The sequence below is a fragment of the Carettochelys insculpta genome, chromosome 1, assembly GCF_033958435.1.
Source record: "Carettochelys insculpta isolate YL-2023 chromosome 1, ASM3395843v1, whole genome shotgun sequence".
NCBI lineage: Eukaryota > Metazoa > Chordata > Testudines > Carettochelyidae > Carettochelys > Carettochelys insculpta.
This window is the reverse complement of record NC_134137.1, coordinates 366,818,577-366,838,561: the sequence shown is the minus strand read 5'-3', so window position 1 is coordinate 366,838,561 and position 19,985 is coordinate 366,818,577. Positions and strand designations below refer to the sequence as shown.

The 19,985-nt window shown below is 42.6% G+C and overlaps 1 protein-coding gene across 1 annotated transcript in view; it reads left to right on the top strand.

The window, feature by feature from the left end:
• CAMK1D (calcium/calmodulin dependent protein kinase ID) overlaps nt 1–19,985 on the top strand; it is a 412,449-nt gene that overhangs the window by 236,469 nt on the left and 155,995 nt on the right. The window contains exon 3 of the mRNA XM_075017909.1: nt 4,410–4,484. Within this exon, the coding sequence (XP_074874010.1) occupies nt 4,410–4,484 (75 nt within the window). The remainder of the gene's footprint in view (nt 1–4,409; nt 4,485–19,985) is intronic.

Genomic DNA, 19,985 nt, shown 5'->3' with positions numbered 1-19,985 from the left:
CCTCTAACAGATATCTGTAAGAATATGAGGTGCCACTTGACTTCTTATTCTTGAATCCCAGATATGCAATTCTAGCTGCACCATTAACATAACTAGAATTGATGTTTCAGGATCAGCTACCTGCCCCTGTGTAGATTGGGGCTCTTGTGGCTCATGCCAACATCCCCTGCTCCATGTGATAGCGTGGACTACCAGGGTCGACAGCCAAGCCTGGAGAAATTGATCGCAGCTCACCAACCCCTCCATAAGTATAGACATGCCCTCAGGAGCCCATTTGGCCCTCATCCTCTTTTGAAGGGCCACCCATACAGGAAGTTAGCGTGCAGCAAGCTCAGGCATGAATTTATAGCCCACTCTCTGTTCCACACTAAGGCCATGGCTACACTACAAAACTATGTCAATCTAGCTCACATTGGCATACAGCCTCCACAATTATTAAATTGTGGGTGTGCACGTTTGATTCCTTGTATCGGTGGTGTGTGTCGACCCCATTGTGGGGCAGTGTGGGGCAATGTGGGTGGCCCCTGAAAACCGGTGACAGCTGATGCAAACAGTGCCGTGTCTATACTGACACTGTGTTGACCTAATTACATTGACCACTTGGGGCGGTGGTGTTAAGATGTAGAGAGGCACTTACAGGAGCCACATTTAAGTGCAGACACTTCCACAGCTTGGTCAACACAAGGCAGCTTGTATCAACGTAGCTGTATAGTCAGGGCTATCCTGAGGGAGGGGTGGAGCCTGATCTGGGGCTTGGGACAAACCGTCGGCTCCCCCGTGCAAGAGGCCCCACCCCTTTTCCAGCCCTGCCATCTGCCCTGAGGAACGCTGGGGGCAGCTGGTCCAGATGCAGTGCAGAGTGGAGCAGGCTGCCGAGCTCCTGCCACCCACATTGTGAGGAGGGGGAACAGGAGGTGATCCCTACTGCAGGAGCACCAGGAAGGTAAGCGCCTGTCCCTCCTGTCCATAGGACAGTTGGGGCAGCTGGCAAGGAGCCCCCAAAAGTGTAATGTCAGACTAATTCCCTGTGACGATACTGGGTGGACAAATAATGCCCTTAAGCAGTTTAACTTAGTATATACTTTAAAGTCTATTAAGCTAAAGTGCACAGAGTCACTTTTAGTCAGAGTGTCCGCAGGAGGAGTTAGCTCAGAGGAGCTAGTGTGCTATAAATTCACAATCCATCTTATTGCCCACTAATTTCCTTTGCAGACAATCCTGAAATTGTCTGCAAGGTTGCCCATTGGTGGTAGCAGTGCTGGCACTGGGACACAAGTTGGACTGAGCACATTCACTGGACACAGTGCAGCTGCTGCAGAGCCCTCAGAGGATGATAATGTGTGTTTACTAATCCAGGCTTAGGTACTCATTCTTAAAAGCCTAGACTTCCAAGCAAGAGCTTCTGCTGTGGCCTGTCAATCAATAGACTATTTGAGGTACAACCATGAGGATGAGAGAGGCATCCCCATTGGGATGATGACTCAAATTCAGCAAAAAGAGATTAAGATCCCCACTGGAGTATGCAGTCCTAGAGGGTCGTCTAATTGGGCCTTCTCTTTGCTTTGAAAAGTTTTTAGATTAGGCTAAGGCTACATTCTAGCTATAACTCAAAATAACTTTTACAACTTGCGTTGTGCAAATTGTGTAATTTATTTTGAAATAAGCGGCTATTTCAGTTTCTGCTACCCATCGTACGACGAGGGTACTGGAACCAGAATGCTGCGCTCAAAATAGTGCTGCTATTTCGAGTGTGGTGGTCAGCTGCAAAGCTGCTGTTTTGGGATACATTTTGTATCCTGAAATAGGAACTATAATGTAGCCGTGGTCTTAGGATTTGGCTACACTACACACCTTTTAGAGTATGTCTACGCTACAGAGTTATTTTGGAATAGCTTATGCCAGAGTTGTTATTCTAAAATAAAGTGTTTTGGACTAATGCATCCACACTACAGGGAAGCCCGAAAATAAGCAAAACTTATTCCAAAATAGTGTCCACACAGAATTAGACCTTATTTTGAATTAGCGCCCCGAAAGCACATAAAAGACAGGCACTTTCAACCAGTGTTCTCTGTCTACACAGCCGCATTATTTCAGAATGAGCTGTTCCAGAATATCTTATTTCGAAGTATCCCATATTTCCCATCTACACGGCCCCTATTCCAAAATATCTATTTCAGAAGAGACACTATTCCTCACAGAATGAGGTTTACAGAATTCAAAATTAGCTGTCCGCTATTTTAAAATTATTTCGAAATAGCAGTTTCGTGGTATAGATGCTCACAAAGTTATTTTGGACTAGCGGCTGTTATTCCAAAATAACTTTGCTGTGTAGACCTGCCTTTAGTGACAAGGCTGGGTTGACAGAGCCTTGCCACTAAAAGTCAGCTTGTGTGAACTCTGTTTTTCAGTACTCCTCCGCCCGGCCTGGATAAAAATAAAAGTTGACTGTTCGGGAGATGTTAGTTCTGTCCTGTTAGTTTGTAAGGTGCCACAGGACTTCTTGTTGTTTTTGAAAATACAGACTAACTCTGCTACCTCTCTGATACTGTTCGGGAGATGTTTTCTACCTCCTTATCTCCAAAATATAGCACTAGCCTTAGGGCTTGATTTTCAGAGGCGCTGAGCTGTTGCCTTCAAGTGGCACTGTGGGTTCTCTTACTTCCAAAAATCAGTCCCTTCTGGCCTTAAGTAACCTGATGCAAATTGGGGATGTTGGGGAAAAAAGCCGACATGTGCTGCTTGGGGCAGCTGCCAGTTCTGCTGACCTGATGCAGCCATGGTGGCAAAGATGGCTCTGGTTTTCCTTACGGAATTTTACAAAGTTTTGATTCATACTGAGGGCTGATGTTGTGTATTTATTTAAACACAATCAAATCAGCTTAGAATGTAAATGACATCACTTCAGCAAGGGCTGGGGAAAAAAACATAGGCTATTTGATTGGCTCTTTTGTCACTTCCTTAGGAGTATCAGGCCCCAGGGAGTCACAGGGTTGAGTTGTGAGAAGGGATCAGGACAGTGGATTGGGAGCATGAGGAGGGGCTCAGGATGGGTGGTAAGATAAAGGACTCAAGGCTGTGGTTACAGGGGTATGAGGAGGGGTCAGGGATGGGGTTGGGGGTATGAGGAGGGGCTCAGGACAGGGGGCTGGGAGGGCTCACACCAGGGGGGATCTGAGGGGTGCAGAACTCATGGCAGGGGGTTTTAGGGCAGGGGGCTAGGTGAGTATGGGAAGTCAGGGCATCTTTTTTGGCGGGCTGCAGCTGTACATAACTGTCCCTGTGTGTTGCTTCCTATTTGCTGTGACTAGGGAGTGAGGGAAAAATGCAGACCCTGCTGTGTTTCTCTCCCTCCCAGCTTCCCAGGGGAGGGGCAAAGAGGAAACACAGCAGGGTCTGCCCTTTTCCCTGACTCGCTAATCACAGCAAACAGGAAACAAACAAGAGACAGGTGTGTGTGGCTGCAGCCTCCTTCCCCAAATGGCGGGAGCTTGGGGCTGAGGCTGTCCCTTTAGCCTACCTGGAGGCCTGCTGCTGAGCACACCATCTTATTTTTACTTCTGGGTTAATGTAAATTAAATGTGTGCTTTAGAAACTGTTTGGAATTTGAGCAATAATCCCCGAGAAATTTGCTTTGAGCTGTGAATGAGATTGTTGTCTGAGGAGGGGGTGCTCCTCTAAAAGTTAAAACCATGAACAAAGCGAGGGCCCAGATATACAGAGCGGCTGTGACTTATGCACTGATGCCAAATACTGAGCTGGCATTTTAAACAATAAGAATATTTCTATACAATGGTCTTGATAATGCCAAGGAGTTGTGGTTTAAGTATTTTATTAAGGTGTGCAACATCTTTGGTGGAAGGTGCCGTCAAAGCATAAAGTATATTGTTATGATTGACCGTGTTGTGAGGAAGTGCTCAGAAGATGTTGTATGTGGGGCATTGTGTTGAATGGAGCTACTTGGAGTATTGGAATTTTGAGCAGCTGCTCTGAGGTCAGCATGGCTGTTGGCATCTGTATATATGTATATCTCTGCACTGTTGGCTACTAACTGTATACTGGCTTCAGTAAATCCACAGTTTGCAAGTCCCTGTACTCTGGTGTGCTACTGCCGGGAGAACTCAACAACCAAATACCACTGGGGCTGTTCATTTTATTCATCTGGTAGGATTACAAATGCTTCTCATGCTTTAAGTATGTCATCATAAAACACTACTGCCAGCTACGTAATAACAGTATCCTGGGCTGCCAGGCACTAGTGACAGCTGATGTGGAATTGGTTTGGTTCTGACTGTGTAAATCAAAAGCATGAAGTACCATCTAACTAAACGTTGTTTTTCGTTAGACAGCTGCTTAAAATTCACCGTTTTACCTTGCACTTACCTTCTGTTATTGCTCTTTTTGCTTTTCAGAATTAAACATGAAAATATAGTTGCACTAGAAGACATATATGAGAGTCCAAATCACTTGTATCTGGTCATGCAACTGTAAGTACTGCCATGAATTAATCATCTTGCCAAAACTGGTATAGTTTTTGACCCTTTATTCTTTAACCAAGAGGGTGGGAACAGATCCAAAGTATTTATGTCGTTTGAGGAAGCCCCTGAGGATGAGTGAAGTGATGCTTAGAACTGAAGATTCTGAAATTTGGGTAATAGTGTTATTCTATGAATAGTTTCTTTCATAGCTTCAGGGTCACTGCACCTATGTCCCCTGACATCGTGGTTTACCAATGGCATCTACTTTAGTCTGCTGGCTCCTCAGCCGTCACTTCTCTTGGCTAGAAACCCCGGTCTCTCTCCTTGCTGACCAGGATGCTAAGGCTTCACTCTTCTGTGATAGACACTGACATCTCCAGCAAGCTAGACTGTCTAAAAGACACTTTGCTCTCTCTACAGAGGCTATGACCAGTGTATTGCTTGCAGTTATAAGTTTCCATACTTTCTAAGCAAGCACATTTATTCTCAAGGTAAAGGCATTACAGAGAAAACACATTAAAATATAAAAGGACATGCATGCACGCTAAAAATCTTAGTAGAAGGCACCCCCCAGCTTCAACTTTGGGGTCTAGTATATGTTAGTCCTTCAAAACCACAAATGGGGGGTTCCCTGGGTTTACAAGTTCATAACTTCATAGAATCAGAACCCCTGCTGAACAATTCAGCCATTACTTTATATAGCTCATGCCTTCAATCTGCAGTCTCAGGAACAGGAAATCCTCAGGGTGTAGCTTCAAGAGGCAGGGATGGGTAATTTGCATTCACTTTTCCATAAGTATTCCCCAGGAAATATACTTTACACTTACTGTGATCAAAGTCCATTCTTCTCTGGCATGTTTTCAATAGACCTTTGAAACTCCAAGGCTTCACATTAAATCTCTTCTTAAAGAGGTTACATATTATTCTGGCCTATGGCATAATACGTAAAATTTGCATTATCACAACGTATCCCTAAAGATATTTAACTTAGTAAGGTCTCCAAGGATATGGAAGAATTTGGCTTTACTGTCAGTGTTCATTCAAATCAGTGGTAAAGTAAAGTACTACCTGGCTAGTGTGAGAGATCAATATCTGGCCCCATACGTATAAAAATGCTACAGTTTAGTTGTTTAGGGACCAGTCCAGATAAGTTTTTTTCCCTTTTTTTCATTCTTCTGAAATAAAAGATTGTGAAAGCAACCATAAGAATGAAACCTAGCTGGTGTAGTCTTTACTAAGCGATAGCAGCTCAAAGATGATAAGCATATGTGTGTGTATTTGAATATAGAAATGAGAAGATTGTATCCATTAGCCAGTTATGAAAGGAAATTTATGCCTTGTCTAATCACAATGCTCAAATAATATCAGTGGAGCAGGTGAAGGATCTGCACTGAGCGCACTTGTCTAAATGTTGATCTCTCCGACAGTAAGAGAGTCAGAAGAAAATTGCTTATCACCATCAGTGGAAATAGGTATAAAAACAGGCTCACTTTGGCTACGTCTACACGTGCCCCAAACTTCGAAATGGCCATGCAAATGGCCATTTCGAAGTTTACTAATGAAGCGCTGAAATGCATATTCAGCACTTCATTAGCATGCGGGCGGCAGCGGCGCTTCGAAATTGACGAGCCTTGCCGCCGCGCGGCGCGTCCAGACGGGGCTCCTTTTCGAAAGGACGCCACCTTCTTCGAAGTCCCCTTATTCCCATGAGCTCACGGGAGTAAGGGGACTTCGAAGTAGGTGGCGTGCTTTCGAAAAGGAGCCCCGTCTGGACGCGGCGGCAAGGCGCGTTAATTTCGAAGCGCCGCTGCCGCCCGCATGCTGATGAAGCGCTGAATATGCATTTCAGCGCTTCATTAGTAAACTTCGAAATGGCCATTTGCATGGCCATTTCAAAGTTTGGGGCACGTGTAGACACAGCCTTTGATAGTAGCTCTCAGAATAATATTTCTCTCCCAAGTACACTGTCCCTCCATACCCCTATAATTAGGTGGCCAACCTGCGGCTCTTGAGCTGGCTGGGGCTCTTTGAGCAATGAAATTCAGCTCCTCTTCAGAGATGCACACTGGGAATGCCACACGCACCCCAGTGCTTGGTGGGAGAAGCACATGGTGGCAGCAGCTCTGGGGCGACAGCCTGGCTCTGGGGTAGGGATGGGAGATTGGGTTAGAAAGCGAGAGGGCAGAGGGTGCCTGGCACAGGGGGAGGACATTGAGCCATGTATTATATATTTATTTCTGCCTATCTGTATCCATGTTGAGACATGTACTATATATTTGTTTTTATCTATCTATATCTATATGCATATACAGACAGATAAAAATAAACAGATAATAAGTGGCTCTTTCCACGCTATCCATGGCTCTTCATCCCTAACTGCTTGGCCACCCCCACCCTATAACAACTTAAACTTGTTATGGGGGCTGCATTGACAGCATCTAGAATTATCTCTTGATTCTGGTGTGGCCAACTCATTACTTGAATAGATTGATGTTGGAAGTATCAGAGAGGGCAAAACTGGAGTTGGATGGACAAAAGAAAAAGAAATACACGGGAAAGGATTTGGGGTCAGTGAAAGATTCCAGTAAAGTTTTTGATAGTTTTGGGTAAGAAAATGATACAGTGCATAAATAAAAAGTTAAAATTCAATATTTTTGCAGTTTGTCTCATTTTTCAAAACAATGCATCCCTCACCACTTTTTGATTCCCTCCTCAACCCTTTTCATTAAAAAAATTTCGACCATCTGTAGCAAAGAGTACACTAAAAATAAAAGGAGGAATGACCTTTGCCCAAAAGGAAGCCCAGTTGTGTAGTTTAGAATAAATGACTAGATTTAAAAGCCATTATGATCTAGTCTGACTTGTATAGCATAGACTGCGTAATGCCACCCAGTAGTTTCTGCATCAATCTCTTATCTTGTGGTGAAGACAGAGCATAACAATTCTAATAGTATTCACTATGGGCCTGATCCAGTGCCTACTGCATTCACTAGGAGCTTGCTCAGATCTTAAATTGAGAGCCTAAATCTTCTTTCTGATGCTCACAGTCTCTCTCACTCTCTCATTGACAGTGCTGCTTTATCTTGCATACTCTCTCTGTACTCATTCAGGCTGGTGAAAACTTTCTCTGACATCACAGAGCAGAGACACTCCAAGTTTTGCACTATCAGAAGAGAATTCTTTTGTCACAACTATAAAATTTATTCTCCTTCTTTCTTCCCTTTTTGCCTTCCTTCAGTCCTGGTCAGAGAGCAAATGATTATACCATATTGCACAGGGAGCTCCTGCAGTTGTTACTTTATGAAGACTGCCTTCAGAATATTAAAAGGGAACGGATAGGGAGAAATGCAAGAGATGAGCAAATACATGCAGATTCAACATTTTGCTTTTCAAAATCTGGTTTCAAAACCTGGAGTTGAAAGTTAAATGTCATACGCAGCAATTTAAATGTTCCAATTCTCAGTCATCTGGATCATCCCAGTGTCTGATTTATTTAATATTATTTGTTATGATAACACCTCGGGATCTATCCAACAATTCTGGGGGGTTGGTGCTCAATAAAGATAACAGCCCCTGCCTAAAGCACTTCAGCCTTGTGTTATCAGAGTCCTCAAAATTCCATCAGACCAAGTGAATTTCTTGAAATATCAATTTCATGACCAATTGGCTAAGAATACTTGCTTTTGTTTTAACATCCTTAGGAAAATATCAATTATTAGTATTAACTTATTTAATTTCATGTAAACCCTGATGCTCCAAACTCCCTGTGTCTAAATCTGAATGTTACCTGAAATTTGTGTCTTGCCCTTGAATCCAAATGTTTATTTAATCCAAAGGGAAGAAGGATTCTTTCAAAGATGGGGTTTACTTTCGAAAGAGCAGTGTCTACACTAGTTTTCTTCTTTCGAAAGAAGCTATTTTGAAATAAGAATATGCAAATGAGGTGCCAGAAATGCAAATCTGCACCTCTTTGCATTTTCAATTTTCCTCATTTGCATGCCTCATTTGACAGAGGAGTATAAGTGTAGGCACAGCCACTATGATCTTTGTTCTTAAGTGCTGACTTACACTCGCCCTAGCTGGCTTTCTAAGGGTACGTCTCCAGTACGCAGAAGGTCATCACAGTCAGGGTCGATCTTCAGGGGTTTGATTTCATGAGCCTAGTAAGGACATGTGAAATTGAACTATCTGGGGTCGGCAGCTGACCCCTGTACCCTTCAGGAGAGTTCTTCCCATTGGCCACCCTCTGTGAAGACAGACAGGTAAATCAATTGTAGGATAAGTCAATTCTAGCTATGCAGCTGCTGTTGTGAGAATTGTGTGTCTACAGTCGACTTTAATGTCTAGTGTAGACCTGAACTAAGGTTGGGTAAAGTTGGAGAACTGCTGATACTGGAGCCAGTGATATTCTATTAATGCAGGAGCTTTAGGTGTGGTCTACACTAGGCAGGGAAGTTGATTCATCATCATCAACAGCCATGGGTTCAGTGCCCGTTGATGTCTGATGCCTCTCATGCTATTTCCTTCCATCTTTCCCTGTCCAGTGTGGAGTGGCTTAGTCTCTGTAGACTAGCTCTGTGCCAATCTACTATATGATCTACACATTCTCTGTGGGGTCTGCCTCTCCTATTCGAACCTTCCATGATGCCAAATACCAGGGTCTTGATTTTTTGTTTGTCTTTCATTGTGCAAATATTCTCGAATAGCTGTAACTTCTGTTGTATAACCATCTACTGTAGGGTCTCTTTCACCTGTATCTCTCTATATAATTCCTCGTTGGTGACCTTCTGCATCCATCCTATTCTCAGGATCTTTCTATAACAACTCCTCTCAAATGCCAATAGTCTTCTCTTCGAATCTTTCATTATCACCCATGTCTCATATCTGTACAACATGCTGCTGAATACACGTTTTCAAGATGCTCATCTTTGCTCCTAAGCTAATTGCTTTGCTTTTCCAGATCTTATCCAGCGCCTTCAAACTCGCTCTTGATTTTGCTATTCTAGTCGCTATTTCCTTCTCACAGTCTAAGTCATACATTATGTTGCTCCCCAGATACATGAACTTCTCTACATTCTCTAGTTTGAGCCCATCTACACTGATCTTCCTTCCTATTTCCTTATCTCCAAATACTATTGTTTTTGTTTTATCGATGTTCATAATTAGTTTGTACCACTTCCCTTCCTTGTTTAGTACCTGCACCATTTTCGCTACCTTCTCCTCATCTTCCTCAAAGATAACTATATCATTTGCAAACCCTAAGTTATTAATTCTTATCCCGTGCACAGATATCCCTTCTACCTCTTCCTTGATCTTGTGCATTGCTCTTCCTAGATGCGTGATGAAGATACTTGGTAATATCAGATCTCCTTGTTTTATACCTCTACTTGTTCTAAACCAACCTCCCAACTCCCTGCATGTTCTCACTGATGCCTCTGCACTGTCACTGATATCCTTCAACAATGATCAGTCTGCTATCCACTTCGTGCAACTCCAACACTGCCCAGCTCACTTTCTGATCTATACTATCAAATGCCTTCTGAAAATTGATGAAGCAATTTTATATGTTCTTGTTTTTTCATTGAGCTTTCTCCATTATCAATCTTAGTGCCAATATCTGCTGTGTGATACTTCCGTCTTTCCTGAACCCTGCTTGCTCCCGCACTAGATGTTCTTCTGTCTGTGATCTTAGTCTCTCCATCAATATCATCATCAGCACCTTGCCTAGATGACTCGTTAGATCAGTTGTTCTGTAGTTCTTGTGCTCCAATGTACTTCCTCTCTTGTGTACTGTCAATAGCATGGATTTTGTCCATTCCTTAGGTGCCTTCCCTTCTTTCCATGCTATATTCCATAGTCAGTGTATTTCCTGAATCATACTTTCTCCGCCATATATGATCATCTCTCCCATGATCTCATCATTTCCAGGGTTCTTCTTGTTCTTAAGTCGTTTCGCTACTCTTTCTGCTTCCTCCTTCAAAATACCAGTCTGGCTCTCGATGCTCAGTGGAGCTATCTCTTTCAGTTCTTCAGTCGGTCTCTCTGAGACACTCGAATCCAACTGTGCTTTGTATAGATCAGTGCAATATCTCATCCATTGCTGCACAATCTTCTCCTTGTTCATGGGCACCTCTTCATTCTCACCTTTGATTGTCATCTGATTTGGCTGCCACTTCCTATAATATTCATGATCATCTTGTACACCTCCCTGGTCTTACATGTGCCGTAATACGTCTCTGTATCTTCACATTGCTCCTCTAACCATTTCACCTTATCCTTTCTGGCTGCTTTCCTAATCTCATTGCATTTCACCCTATATTGCTGTTCTGCTTTCTCAGAAACATCCATTCTGATCTTCAGTGCTCTCTTCTCTGGGACCAGCTTCAGTGTCCCTTGTGTAATCCACTTCTTATTGCTCTTCTCTTCTTCTGGAACCATCTGCTCAATTGCCTCTTCTATCACCATGGCTATCCCTTCAACTCTCTTATCTAGGTCTTTCTCTGTGGCCACATTCCTAATCTTCTCTTTGAGTGCTGCTCTGCATGCATTCCCTATTTCTTCCTCACGTAGCCTTGCCACTTCTCTTCTCGTCTTAAACTCTGTCTTACATTTTCTCTTGTTTTATCTTGATGTTTGCAATCACTAGACTGTGGTCCATATCTATAACCGCTCCTTGGAAAGTTCAACACTGCTGTGCTCATGTTTCTCATCTTCTTCTTACCAAAATCATATTTATCATGTTCTTGGACTTCCCATCATTCGATCGCCATGCTCACTTCCTACAGTCCTTTTGTTGGAATCTCGTGTTGCAGATCACCGTCTCATGCTCTGTAGCAAACTCTAGTAGTTTCTCATCTCACTCATTTTGTTCTCCATATTCAAACCTTCCCATGACTCTCTCCTAAACTTCGTTATCTGTTCCAACCTTCATGTTCCCATCTCCTCCTATGATCAACACATCTCTCTTCAGTATCTCCTCCAGCGTTTTTGTCAAGTCTTTATAGAATAGCTCAATCTCTTCCTCCGTACTGTCCGATATAGGTGCATACACCTAAATGACTGAGATTTTGAAGAGTTTTGCTTCGAATGTCGCTACCATCATTCTTTCAGTCACCAGTTTGTAGCCTAATAATACTCCTCTAGCTGTTTTGCTAAGAAGGAATCAGACACCTGCTTCATGCTTTGTTTTATCTCCTGACCAAATGACTTCACAACCGCACGTCCTCCCAATGCCATCCAAGGCATCTCCGCCAATCCAAGTATATTGCATCAGTATCTCTCCATCTCCTTCTGAAGCAGCTCTTTTGCCCACAGTGTTCAGACGTTCCATATTCCAACTGATAGCATATGTGTAAGTTGTAATTTTCTTTCTGTAGCCAACTTATCGACCTAACCCTGATCGGTCCGTTGGTTTCGTGGACCTTCTTTATCCAGGCAACGTCTGAGCTGGCATCATTTATTTATCATTTATTTGAACTGACATCAGATTTCATTCATATTGCTGTTTCATGGTCAGCACATTGTCACTCATCTGACCAACCCTCCTCCTTTATCCAGGCTTGGGGCTGGCATGGAATCCCTAGAGGCTTCCTGACAGGGTTGGTAAGTAGATTGCAGATACACAATGCTAACTACAGCAATTGCGTAGCTTGAAGCAACTTATCTGCAATCGATTTACCTGGCTGTCCTTGTTGAGGAAGGTTGATGGGAGAATTCTTGATAGGTCGGTTTCACACGTCTTTAACAGGTGCATGAAATCGACCCCAGGAAGATCCACCCTGAGAAGGTCAGTCTTCCGTGTAATGGCCTTAGTTACAACAACTTGTCAGATACTAATACAATCACTCTGTTAATCCAATCCCTCTGCAAACCTCCAGTGTTGTTTGCAGTTTGGTCACCCTATCTAACTTGTGTGGACTATCTCATATACTAGCTCAGGCTAGCTGTTGCAGTGAAGAGACCTCTGAACTGTTTCTGTATTATAGCTATAATATGGCATGTTACAGCTATATTTATTGATGTGTTTTTCTTTAATAATAAATTTCCCTTTTTATTATTTAAAGATTTGTAAAACAGGTGGACTGGAAGTTGGATTTTAAGGCCCTCAACTGGGGAAATGCACACAGTTCCATTAAAATGCATTGAAGCTCCAGTGAAATCAATGGAGCTAATCTCATTTATATTAACTAAGAATGTAGCACAAAATATTTCCTTGAGGTAGAGTGAAGAGTTGCTGAAGGAGTTTTGATTGCTATACACTAGATTATGGTTAATCCTACATTTCCTGTCTTTTAAAATCTGAAGGAAAATTCTTACAGAAATTACTCAATTTTTTTTTTTTGCCCTTTTGTTCCAGCTACTTGCTGCAAGACGAAGAAAGCTAGACTAGTTCTGGCTCTGTGCAGGCTACAGACAGCAAGGAAATGCTTTTCTTCCTGCACTCCCTGGGAGAGGGTCAAATCACCCAAGTAGTTGGGGAGAAGTTGGCCTAAGATTAAGTCCTGCTGTCTCTCTGTCTGATAGACTGAGGTTTTGAAATGCCCTTGAAATCTGGCATTTCAGAGTGGAATGTCACTAAGTTCCTAAGAATTAAAATCAATTTAACATGCCCCATTTCCTGGATTCCATGTAGGAAGATTTACACATGGATAATTCCTTGTTTCCTAGGGAACAGCAAGTTGGTTCTATAATATCTCACATATATTTTGTGGAGGTAGGCACCTATTTGGTTGTACCTCTGCCTGATTTGCTTTTATATTTCTTTTGTTTCTTAGCTTGTAGTTTTCATTTACTTCTTGCCTTGAACAAGCTGGTCCTACAGTGTTTAGTTTCTTTGGAAGAGCAGCACATGACTCCAGCTGTATTCTTGGAAAGGGCATTTTGATTTAAAATAGAGAAAACAGGAGGGAATATTAGAACCATAAGTAGCTTACAGGCAGATAGTTCAGTTTCCTCTTTGTGAGAGATCCAGAAATCCCTCAACGTGGAGTAGGTCAGCATCTTAGTATGGATCTGAACTTGGTGTCTGTCTTTTATTTCTGATAGACTATAATTAATTCAAATCTGTGCACTTCCAAAGTTTGTGGTGGCTGAAATTTAGGTCCAAGTTTTGTAGCTTGGGTCCATCTGCGCTCTAAATATGTAAGTAACACTAAACGGTGTTAACAGAAGAGAACCCTCCCCTCTACACTGAGCAGGAAGTACACTTCAAAGTTCCATCTTTTCTATACAAGGCATAGGAAGTGTTGTATCCTGCACACTGTTAACACTGATTGCACATTAGATGTTTTAAAACTTGGGGAGTAAATAGTTAAGGCTTCAGGGCTAGTAGTGCCATGTTTGCAATTTTGACAGTGCATGAAAGCAAGTTTTTCCAGTAAATAAATTCATAAATTCAAACAACACCAAGTGATGCTTCCAAACCAACACAAGAGCAGTGTATAGCACTGCTCAGAGAAAAGTATTACTAATTTTCTCATGGGCTTTTCTGTAGTGCTCATTTCTATAGCATCACATTACTTGACAAATATTGGTGAAATATTTACATAACAACCCTGAAAGATATGGGGCTATTATTATCACCATTTACAAATGAGGAGGACAAAAGTATCCACTGATTCTGGGTGCTCTGCCTGAGATACCGAGGGCCTGATAGTTCAGAGTACTTGGTGTTGTGCAAATTTTCTGTGTTCTTTGTGTTTAAAGTGCACCTCCCATTGACTTTGGTTGCAAGAATAACGTCTTGCCACTGATAATGATCCCAGGAGGGCTGTATTATCTAGGCCAGTACATGCACTGTCCCACCTGAGTGGCTGAAGAAGCTAGCTTTTCTTAAGTTCAACAGTGACTCCCTGGGTGCTCAACACCTGTGGATTCTGCTGCCCTGCACCTGTCTTTCTTCTATTCTGCACCCAGCCTTGACTCTTCACAATAGAGCCTGCTTATGAAATGTTTGGTTTAAGCGACTAACCCAGTATCACATAGGACCTCTGTGGCAGGGAAGTAATATCAAAGTCCATGTCTCCAAGCTGACACTGCCCTGTCTTAACCTTGCAGTTCTCTGCCTCACTCAGTACCATCCAACTTCTGCAACAAATGAAGTTCTCAGCCCCTCTCAGTGATCCAGAGATGCTGGGATCACTTTCAGCTTTTGAGGCCTCTAGCCATAATAAAAATAAAAAATGTATAACATGTGAAAACAAAACAAGGCCTCTTTCTGTAGAAATTCACTGATTATTGAGGACATGCATAAAAATAAGTTGCAAAATTTATCAGAGGCCAAAAAATTAACGTGTCTGAATTTAAGGCTCTGTTTGAGCCTGAGGCCAAGGCCAAATGGCTCTGCTGCCCCAACCCACAATTGGCCCTGTGAGTCGAACAGACAGTCTCCTTCACTGGACAACACTGTTCCATCTCTGGAGCTCAATCCATTTTATGCGTTGAACAGGGTAGGGCTCCTTGGGGGAGGGCCGGGGTGGTGGACTTATGCAGAGGATAAAGGGGGCTATCCTGAGGGTTAAGAGGTGACCTTAATTTTGGAATTTTCTGGCTTCTGAGTGAATTTGTAACTGAATTGTTCTTTTAACATGTTTATTTTCCTGACATGTCTATGCTTTTTAAAAAAGCAACATGAAAAAGATGGAAATTCCATCATGTGGCATCATGTTGACAGCCACGTGGGTTATCCGCAGGGTTGAAAACTTTAGAGCCACTGCACAGATCACTACCACGATAGCTAATGGAGTGACTGCCAGCAGTAACAGCAACGAAGGGTCCTGTGGCACCTTATAGACTAACAGAAAAGTTTTGAGCATGAGCTTTCGTGAGCACAGACTCGCTTCATCAGATGCATCTGAAGAAGTGAGTCTGTGCTCACGAAAAAACTTTTCTGTTAGTCTATAAGGTGCCACAGGACCCTTCGTTGCTGTTACAGATCCAGACTAACATGGCTACCCCTCCGATACTTGACAGCGGTTGTACACTATGCAGTGATGGCGTAGTTGGGTCAGTCCCAGGATAGCAGGGAGACGAGGAGGGTACCTCACCTACCTAGTCTCAGCAATAATATGCTGTCATCCAATTTGTGTGCCAGAAATAGATGCCAGTGGATTTCAAAGTTATTTGATGACATCAGGGGAATGGAGAGACTCGGGAATCTTGGGTTCCACTCCAGAATATGGAGGCGGGGAGTGTGCGCTGCTGGGTACAGACTGTTTTGCCATGTCTCCTCATATGTGACACTTTTTGCTCCATCTCTGCCAGCCTCTCCTAGCCTTGTCTCTTCCTTACCTGTTGCCTTTCATCTCTGTCCCATTCGCCTCTCCTCAGTCCCAGTTTCCATTCAGCCTCTTCATTACAATCCCAGTCTCCTTGCCCAGCCAGTCTTACATGCCCCATCTTTGGTGAGTGAACCAGCTTGTCTGTCTGTCTTTATCTTGGCCTGCCGTAAACCGCTCTCTGTTTGCTCAGGTTCCCACTCCCTGTCTCCCTCCCGGGGCTCCTTGTAAAAAGTCAGTGTCCCATCCTCCCACTCTGTTTCCTTGACCCAGACTCTTTGCTCATCCAATGCCTGTTCTCACCCAACCCATTGCTTGCCAGTTTCAGGCTTCTTTCCTAGCAAGTCCATGTTCTCCTCATGAAGTATCAGTTTCACTGCTTTGCATTCCCAACTCTTTTTCTTTCCCTGATCTCAGTCTCTTTGACCAGCTTGTCCCCATCTTCATTGGCTTCTCTGTCCCAGTCTACTTCACACACCACTCCTTCAGGTCTGGTGTTTGTCCTCTTTGTATTTGAAACAGGCCACTTCCTCGTCCACTGTGCCTCTGCCCAGCAGGGAGGAGTGTCATTAAGAACATAGGTGATTAAGACTCTGTGCTCCCAGTTCAGGTCCCACACCATCAGCACAGGCACAACAAAAGGCACATTCCTGAGACAGAGGCCAGCTCCCTGCCAAATTTCATGTCCCTACTCCAAGGCATGGTAGGAGCTAGCACTTTACAAAGAAAAGATTGCTTGAATTTTGTATCTTGGACCAAACGAAGTATTTTTCTATAGCCTCGTTTTAAGACATGGCTAAACCATTTAGAAAGGAATTTTTCCAGAGGAATCCAATACAAAACAGACAGCCAACATACAGATTTCAACCCAAAGGGTGACAGTTTGATGAAGTTATAAGCAACTGAAAATAAGGTCTTAGAACGGGAAAAGTTGGGTGACCTTAATAATGTGTGGTGTGATAAGCCTCATGTATGGTATAAAAATAGGGATATGAGATGTTAGCTGTTATTGCCTTCCCATGAGAATTCTGCAAAGAAATTAGCAGTACAGCATAATGGAGACTTGCATAGAAAAGCACCTTCGAGCATTTGGGATTGATTTTTATCAGAATTATGGTAATTTTATGTTTCCTCTGTGAATTCAAAGCATGTGCTTTCAAATTAAGATACCCACTGTTCCATTCCTAATGTCCATGACATATAATAACATTAAGATCTGAGGAACTAGTAAACTGCTGAGCATAAAGACAAACAATAAGATACTGAAGGGTATTTTTCATTTGTTTGCTGAGTTCATTATTTCTCTCGAGGGTACTGGAGAGGACTGGGGAAGCTAAAGTATTTTGAGAAGTGAATGTTTGGTTGAACTTGTCTTGTTTTGGAGGTAAGCATTGTTTGAGATTAATTGTAGACTTTCTGGTCTCTTGAGACTAAAGGGTCATTAACCAACAGTAGCTTTACCATGTTTTCTGAGATTTAGCAGTTATGTCTTATTCTGTGCACAGGGATAAGCCACTGTATTTTAGATACATTGGTGTGGTTGTTATTCGGAAATAATATATTGACTTTTTAACTATATGTATTGTGTTCTCTGCTATACCTCGTTCATGTTAGAGGGTGGGTCTAAGCTGAATCTAACTTGGGTATACATGTATTTATTTGACATGTAGTAATGCCTTCACTAGTAGGAGCATTGCCAACAGACCTCGGGAAGTGGTTATTCCCCTCTGTTCAACACTGGTGAGGCCACATCTGTAATACTGTATCCAGTTCTGGGGCCCCCCATTACAAAAAGGATTTGGACACATTGGTGAAAGTTCAGCAGAGGGTAACAAAAATGATTAAGGGGCTGGAGCACATGACTTATAAGAAGGAGTTTAGGGATTTAGGTTTATTTAGTCAGCAGGAGAGAAGAGTGAGGGAGGATTTGATATCAGTCTTCAACTCCCTGAAGGGGGATTACAAAGGGAATGGAGAGAAGCTGTTTTCAGTGGTGATAGGTGACAGAACAAGGAGCAGTGGTCTCAAGCTGCAGTGGGAGAGGTCAAGGTTGGATGTTAGGAAAAACTGTTTCACCAGGAACGTGGTGAAGCACTGGAATGTGTTACCTAGAGAGGTGATGGAATCTCTATCCCTAGAGGTTTTTAAGTTCCATCTTAACAAAGTTCTGATTGGGGTGATTTAGTTGGGATTGGTCCTGCTTTGAGCAGGGGGTTGTCCTTTTTGACCTCCTGAGGTCTCTTCCAATCCTATGATTCTATGCTTCTAAGGGACAGTAAGATACCACTACGGGGGTGCCCACTATATGTTGCAGATATGTTCCAGGAAACTGGGATTTATAATGAAACAAAATAAAGTGTGGATTTTCCCCCACAGTAATTAAGGTAAATAGGGTGGGGGAATGCATTCCACAATGTCCTCTAAGTTGCCTATGAGACACAGAGTGGGGAACATTATCCCATAGGAAACAATGGCATACAGGAGTGTTAGGTTCCTGGAAGGGGCTGAAGGAGACACGTCAGAGCACTACTTTGATTTACTTTAGGTCCATGCTGGTGTGAAATATGAATTAGGCAGGTGTGAACACAGGGAAATGTAAGTTTGGGGAAGGTAAGGACGTAAAGTGGAACAGTTCTGCTTTTTGGCAGCAATGTAAATGTGTAACAGTACTAAGCAGGGAGATGCATAATGGATACTGGGACCTTCTGTACAATGTGATGCACCTCCCACAAGTGATCGTAATCAAGAATACTTGCAAATAGTAGCATGGAGCAGGATTTCAGTGTGTATTATGACTGGCTCAGTCTTGTTTCCATTGAAATCAACTGGGTTTCTGTCATTTACTGCAGGGGAACAGGATTGGATTGACTAGAAATTTAGGCCCCAAATTTGACCTACTTTTAAAATAATTTTAAATCCAATTATGAACTTCTTCCAGATGCCCAGATGCATATTTTCAAAAAGGCTCCGCTCTTGCCTGGAAATCTGGGAGCCAAATGGTTTATTTTGCACCTACATTTTTTCACATGTGGAACTCAGTTGTTGAGATACAGATTGTGGGCCTGATCCTGCCACTCTCTACAGTACTTGCACATTCTGGCTTTCCTCTTGTACAAGTGCTGTTGAAGACAATTATAATATTCAAATGAGAATTGGTTGCTAGAGCAGTCTCTGTGCTTGCTTCTATGAAGTACGTAGCTAGGCATCCAGTGAGCGAGTGTGAACACCCAAATCTGAGTTTGTGTGTAAAACTCGGGCTGTCCAAATAAGGCCTTCAGCTAGCAAAACTTGCTTTGACTTCAGTGGAACCACGTTTTTAATTCAATGAAGTGCTGAACTCATGTAACTCCCATTGGAGTCAATGGGATTGAGAATATGCAGGCCCTTGTAAAAGATGCTTCATGCTTCTAAGAATGGGGGCCTGTGTGCTTAAAAATGTGTGAGATGGAGGTTAGTTCTGAGAATTTGGGCCATTGGAGTGGTTTCCCTTAGGTTGCTAGGGCGATTTAAGATGTTGACCTTCTGGCAAAAGCAAATGTTCTTTTCTTTGGGAGTAAATAAAGTTCAAATAGCCAGAAAACAAAACAAAACAAAATCCTTCTGTCTTCCTTACAATAAAAAGTCCTCCTTGCCCTTTCACTAGCTCAACTTTGCTGGGTCTGTCTGATTAGCAACATCAAACAAAACAGCAGTCAAAAGCAAAACACTTATCTCAGGCAAGACATTTAACATCCCCCACCCCTCACCTCACCTCCGTCAGTTCCAAGTATTTGATTTGTCAGTTTTTGTTCCCATTTTTTTGGACTTCTATACTATATAATTGAGTCTGGACTGGAAATGCTATAGAACACAGTAATCCCTCTAAATATTAAGTAAATACAATTTAGAAACTGAAGACTATGGAATAACTAAGCACTGAATTTTGGTCTTTTAAAAACCAATGCATGAAGACACTCTGAGTTCAGTGGTGCATATACTGCATATGAAAGAGACATATAAATTAAAATATTCATCCTCAAAGAAAAACATCAAGCAGCTAAGGGAAAAACAATGTCTGCAGGTTTCCCTGAGAACCATAAAAATATATGCTATATTACAAAACACTGGGACAAATGCCACACAGATATCACAGGCTGCTAATTAAATCAACAAATAGAAGTGCAAGACAGGATGCCTGCTAGGGTTTTGTTCATACACATGTGCCTCTTGACTCATTACCCAGAACGAGAGTCAG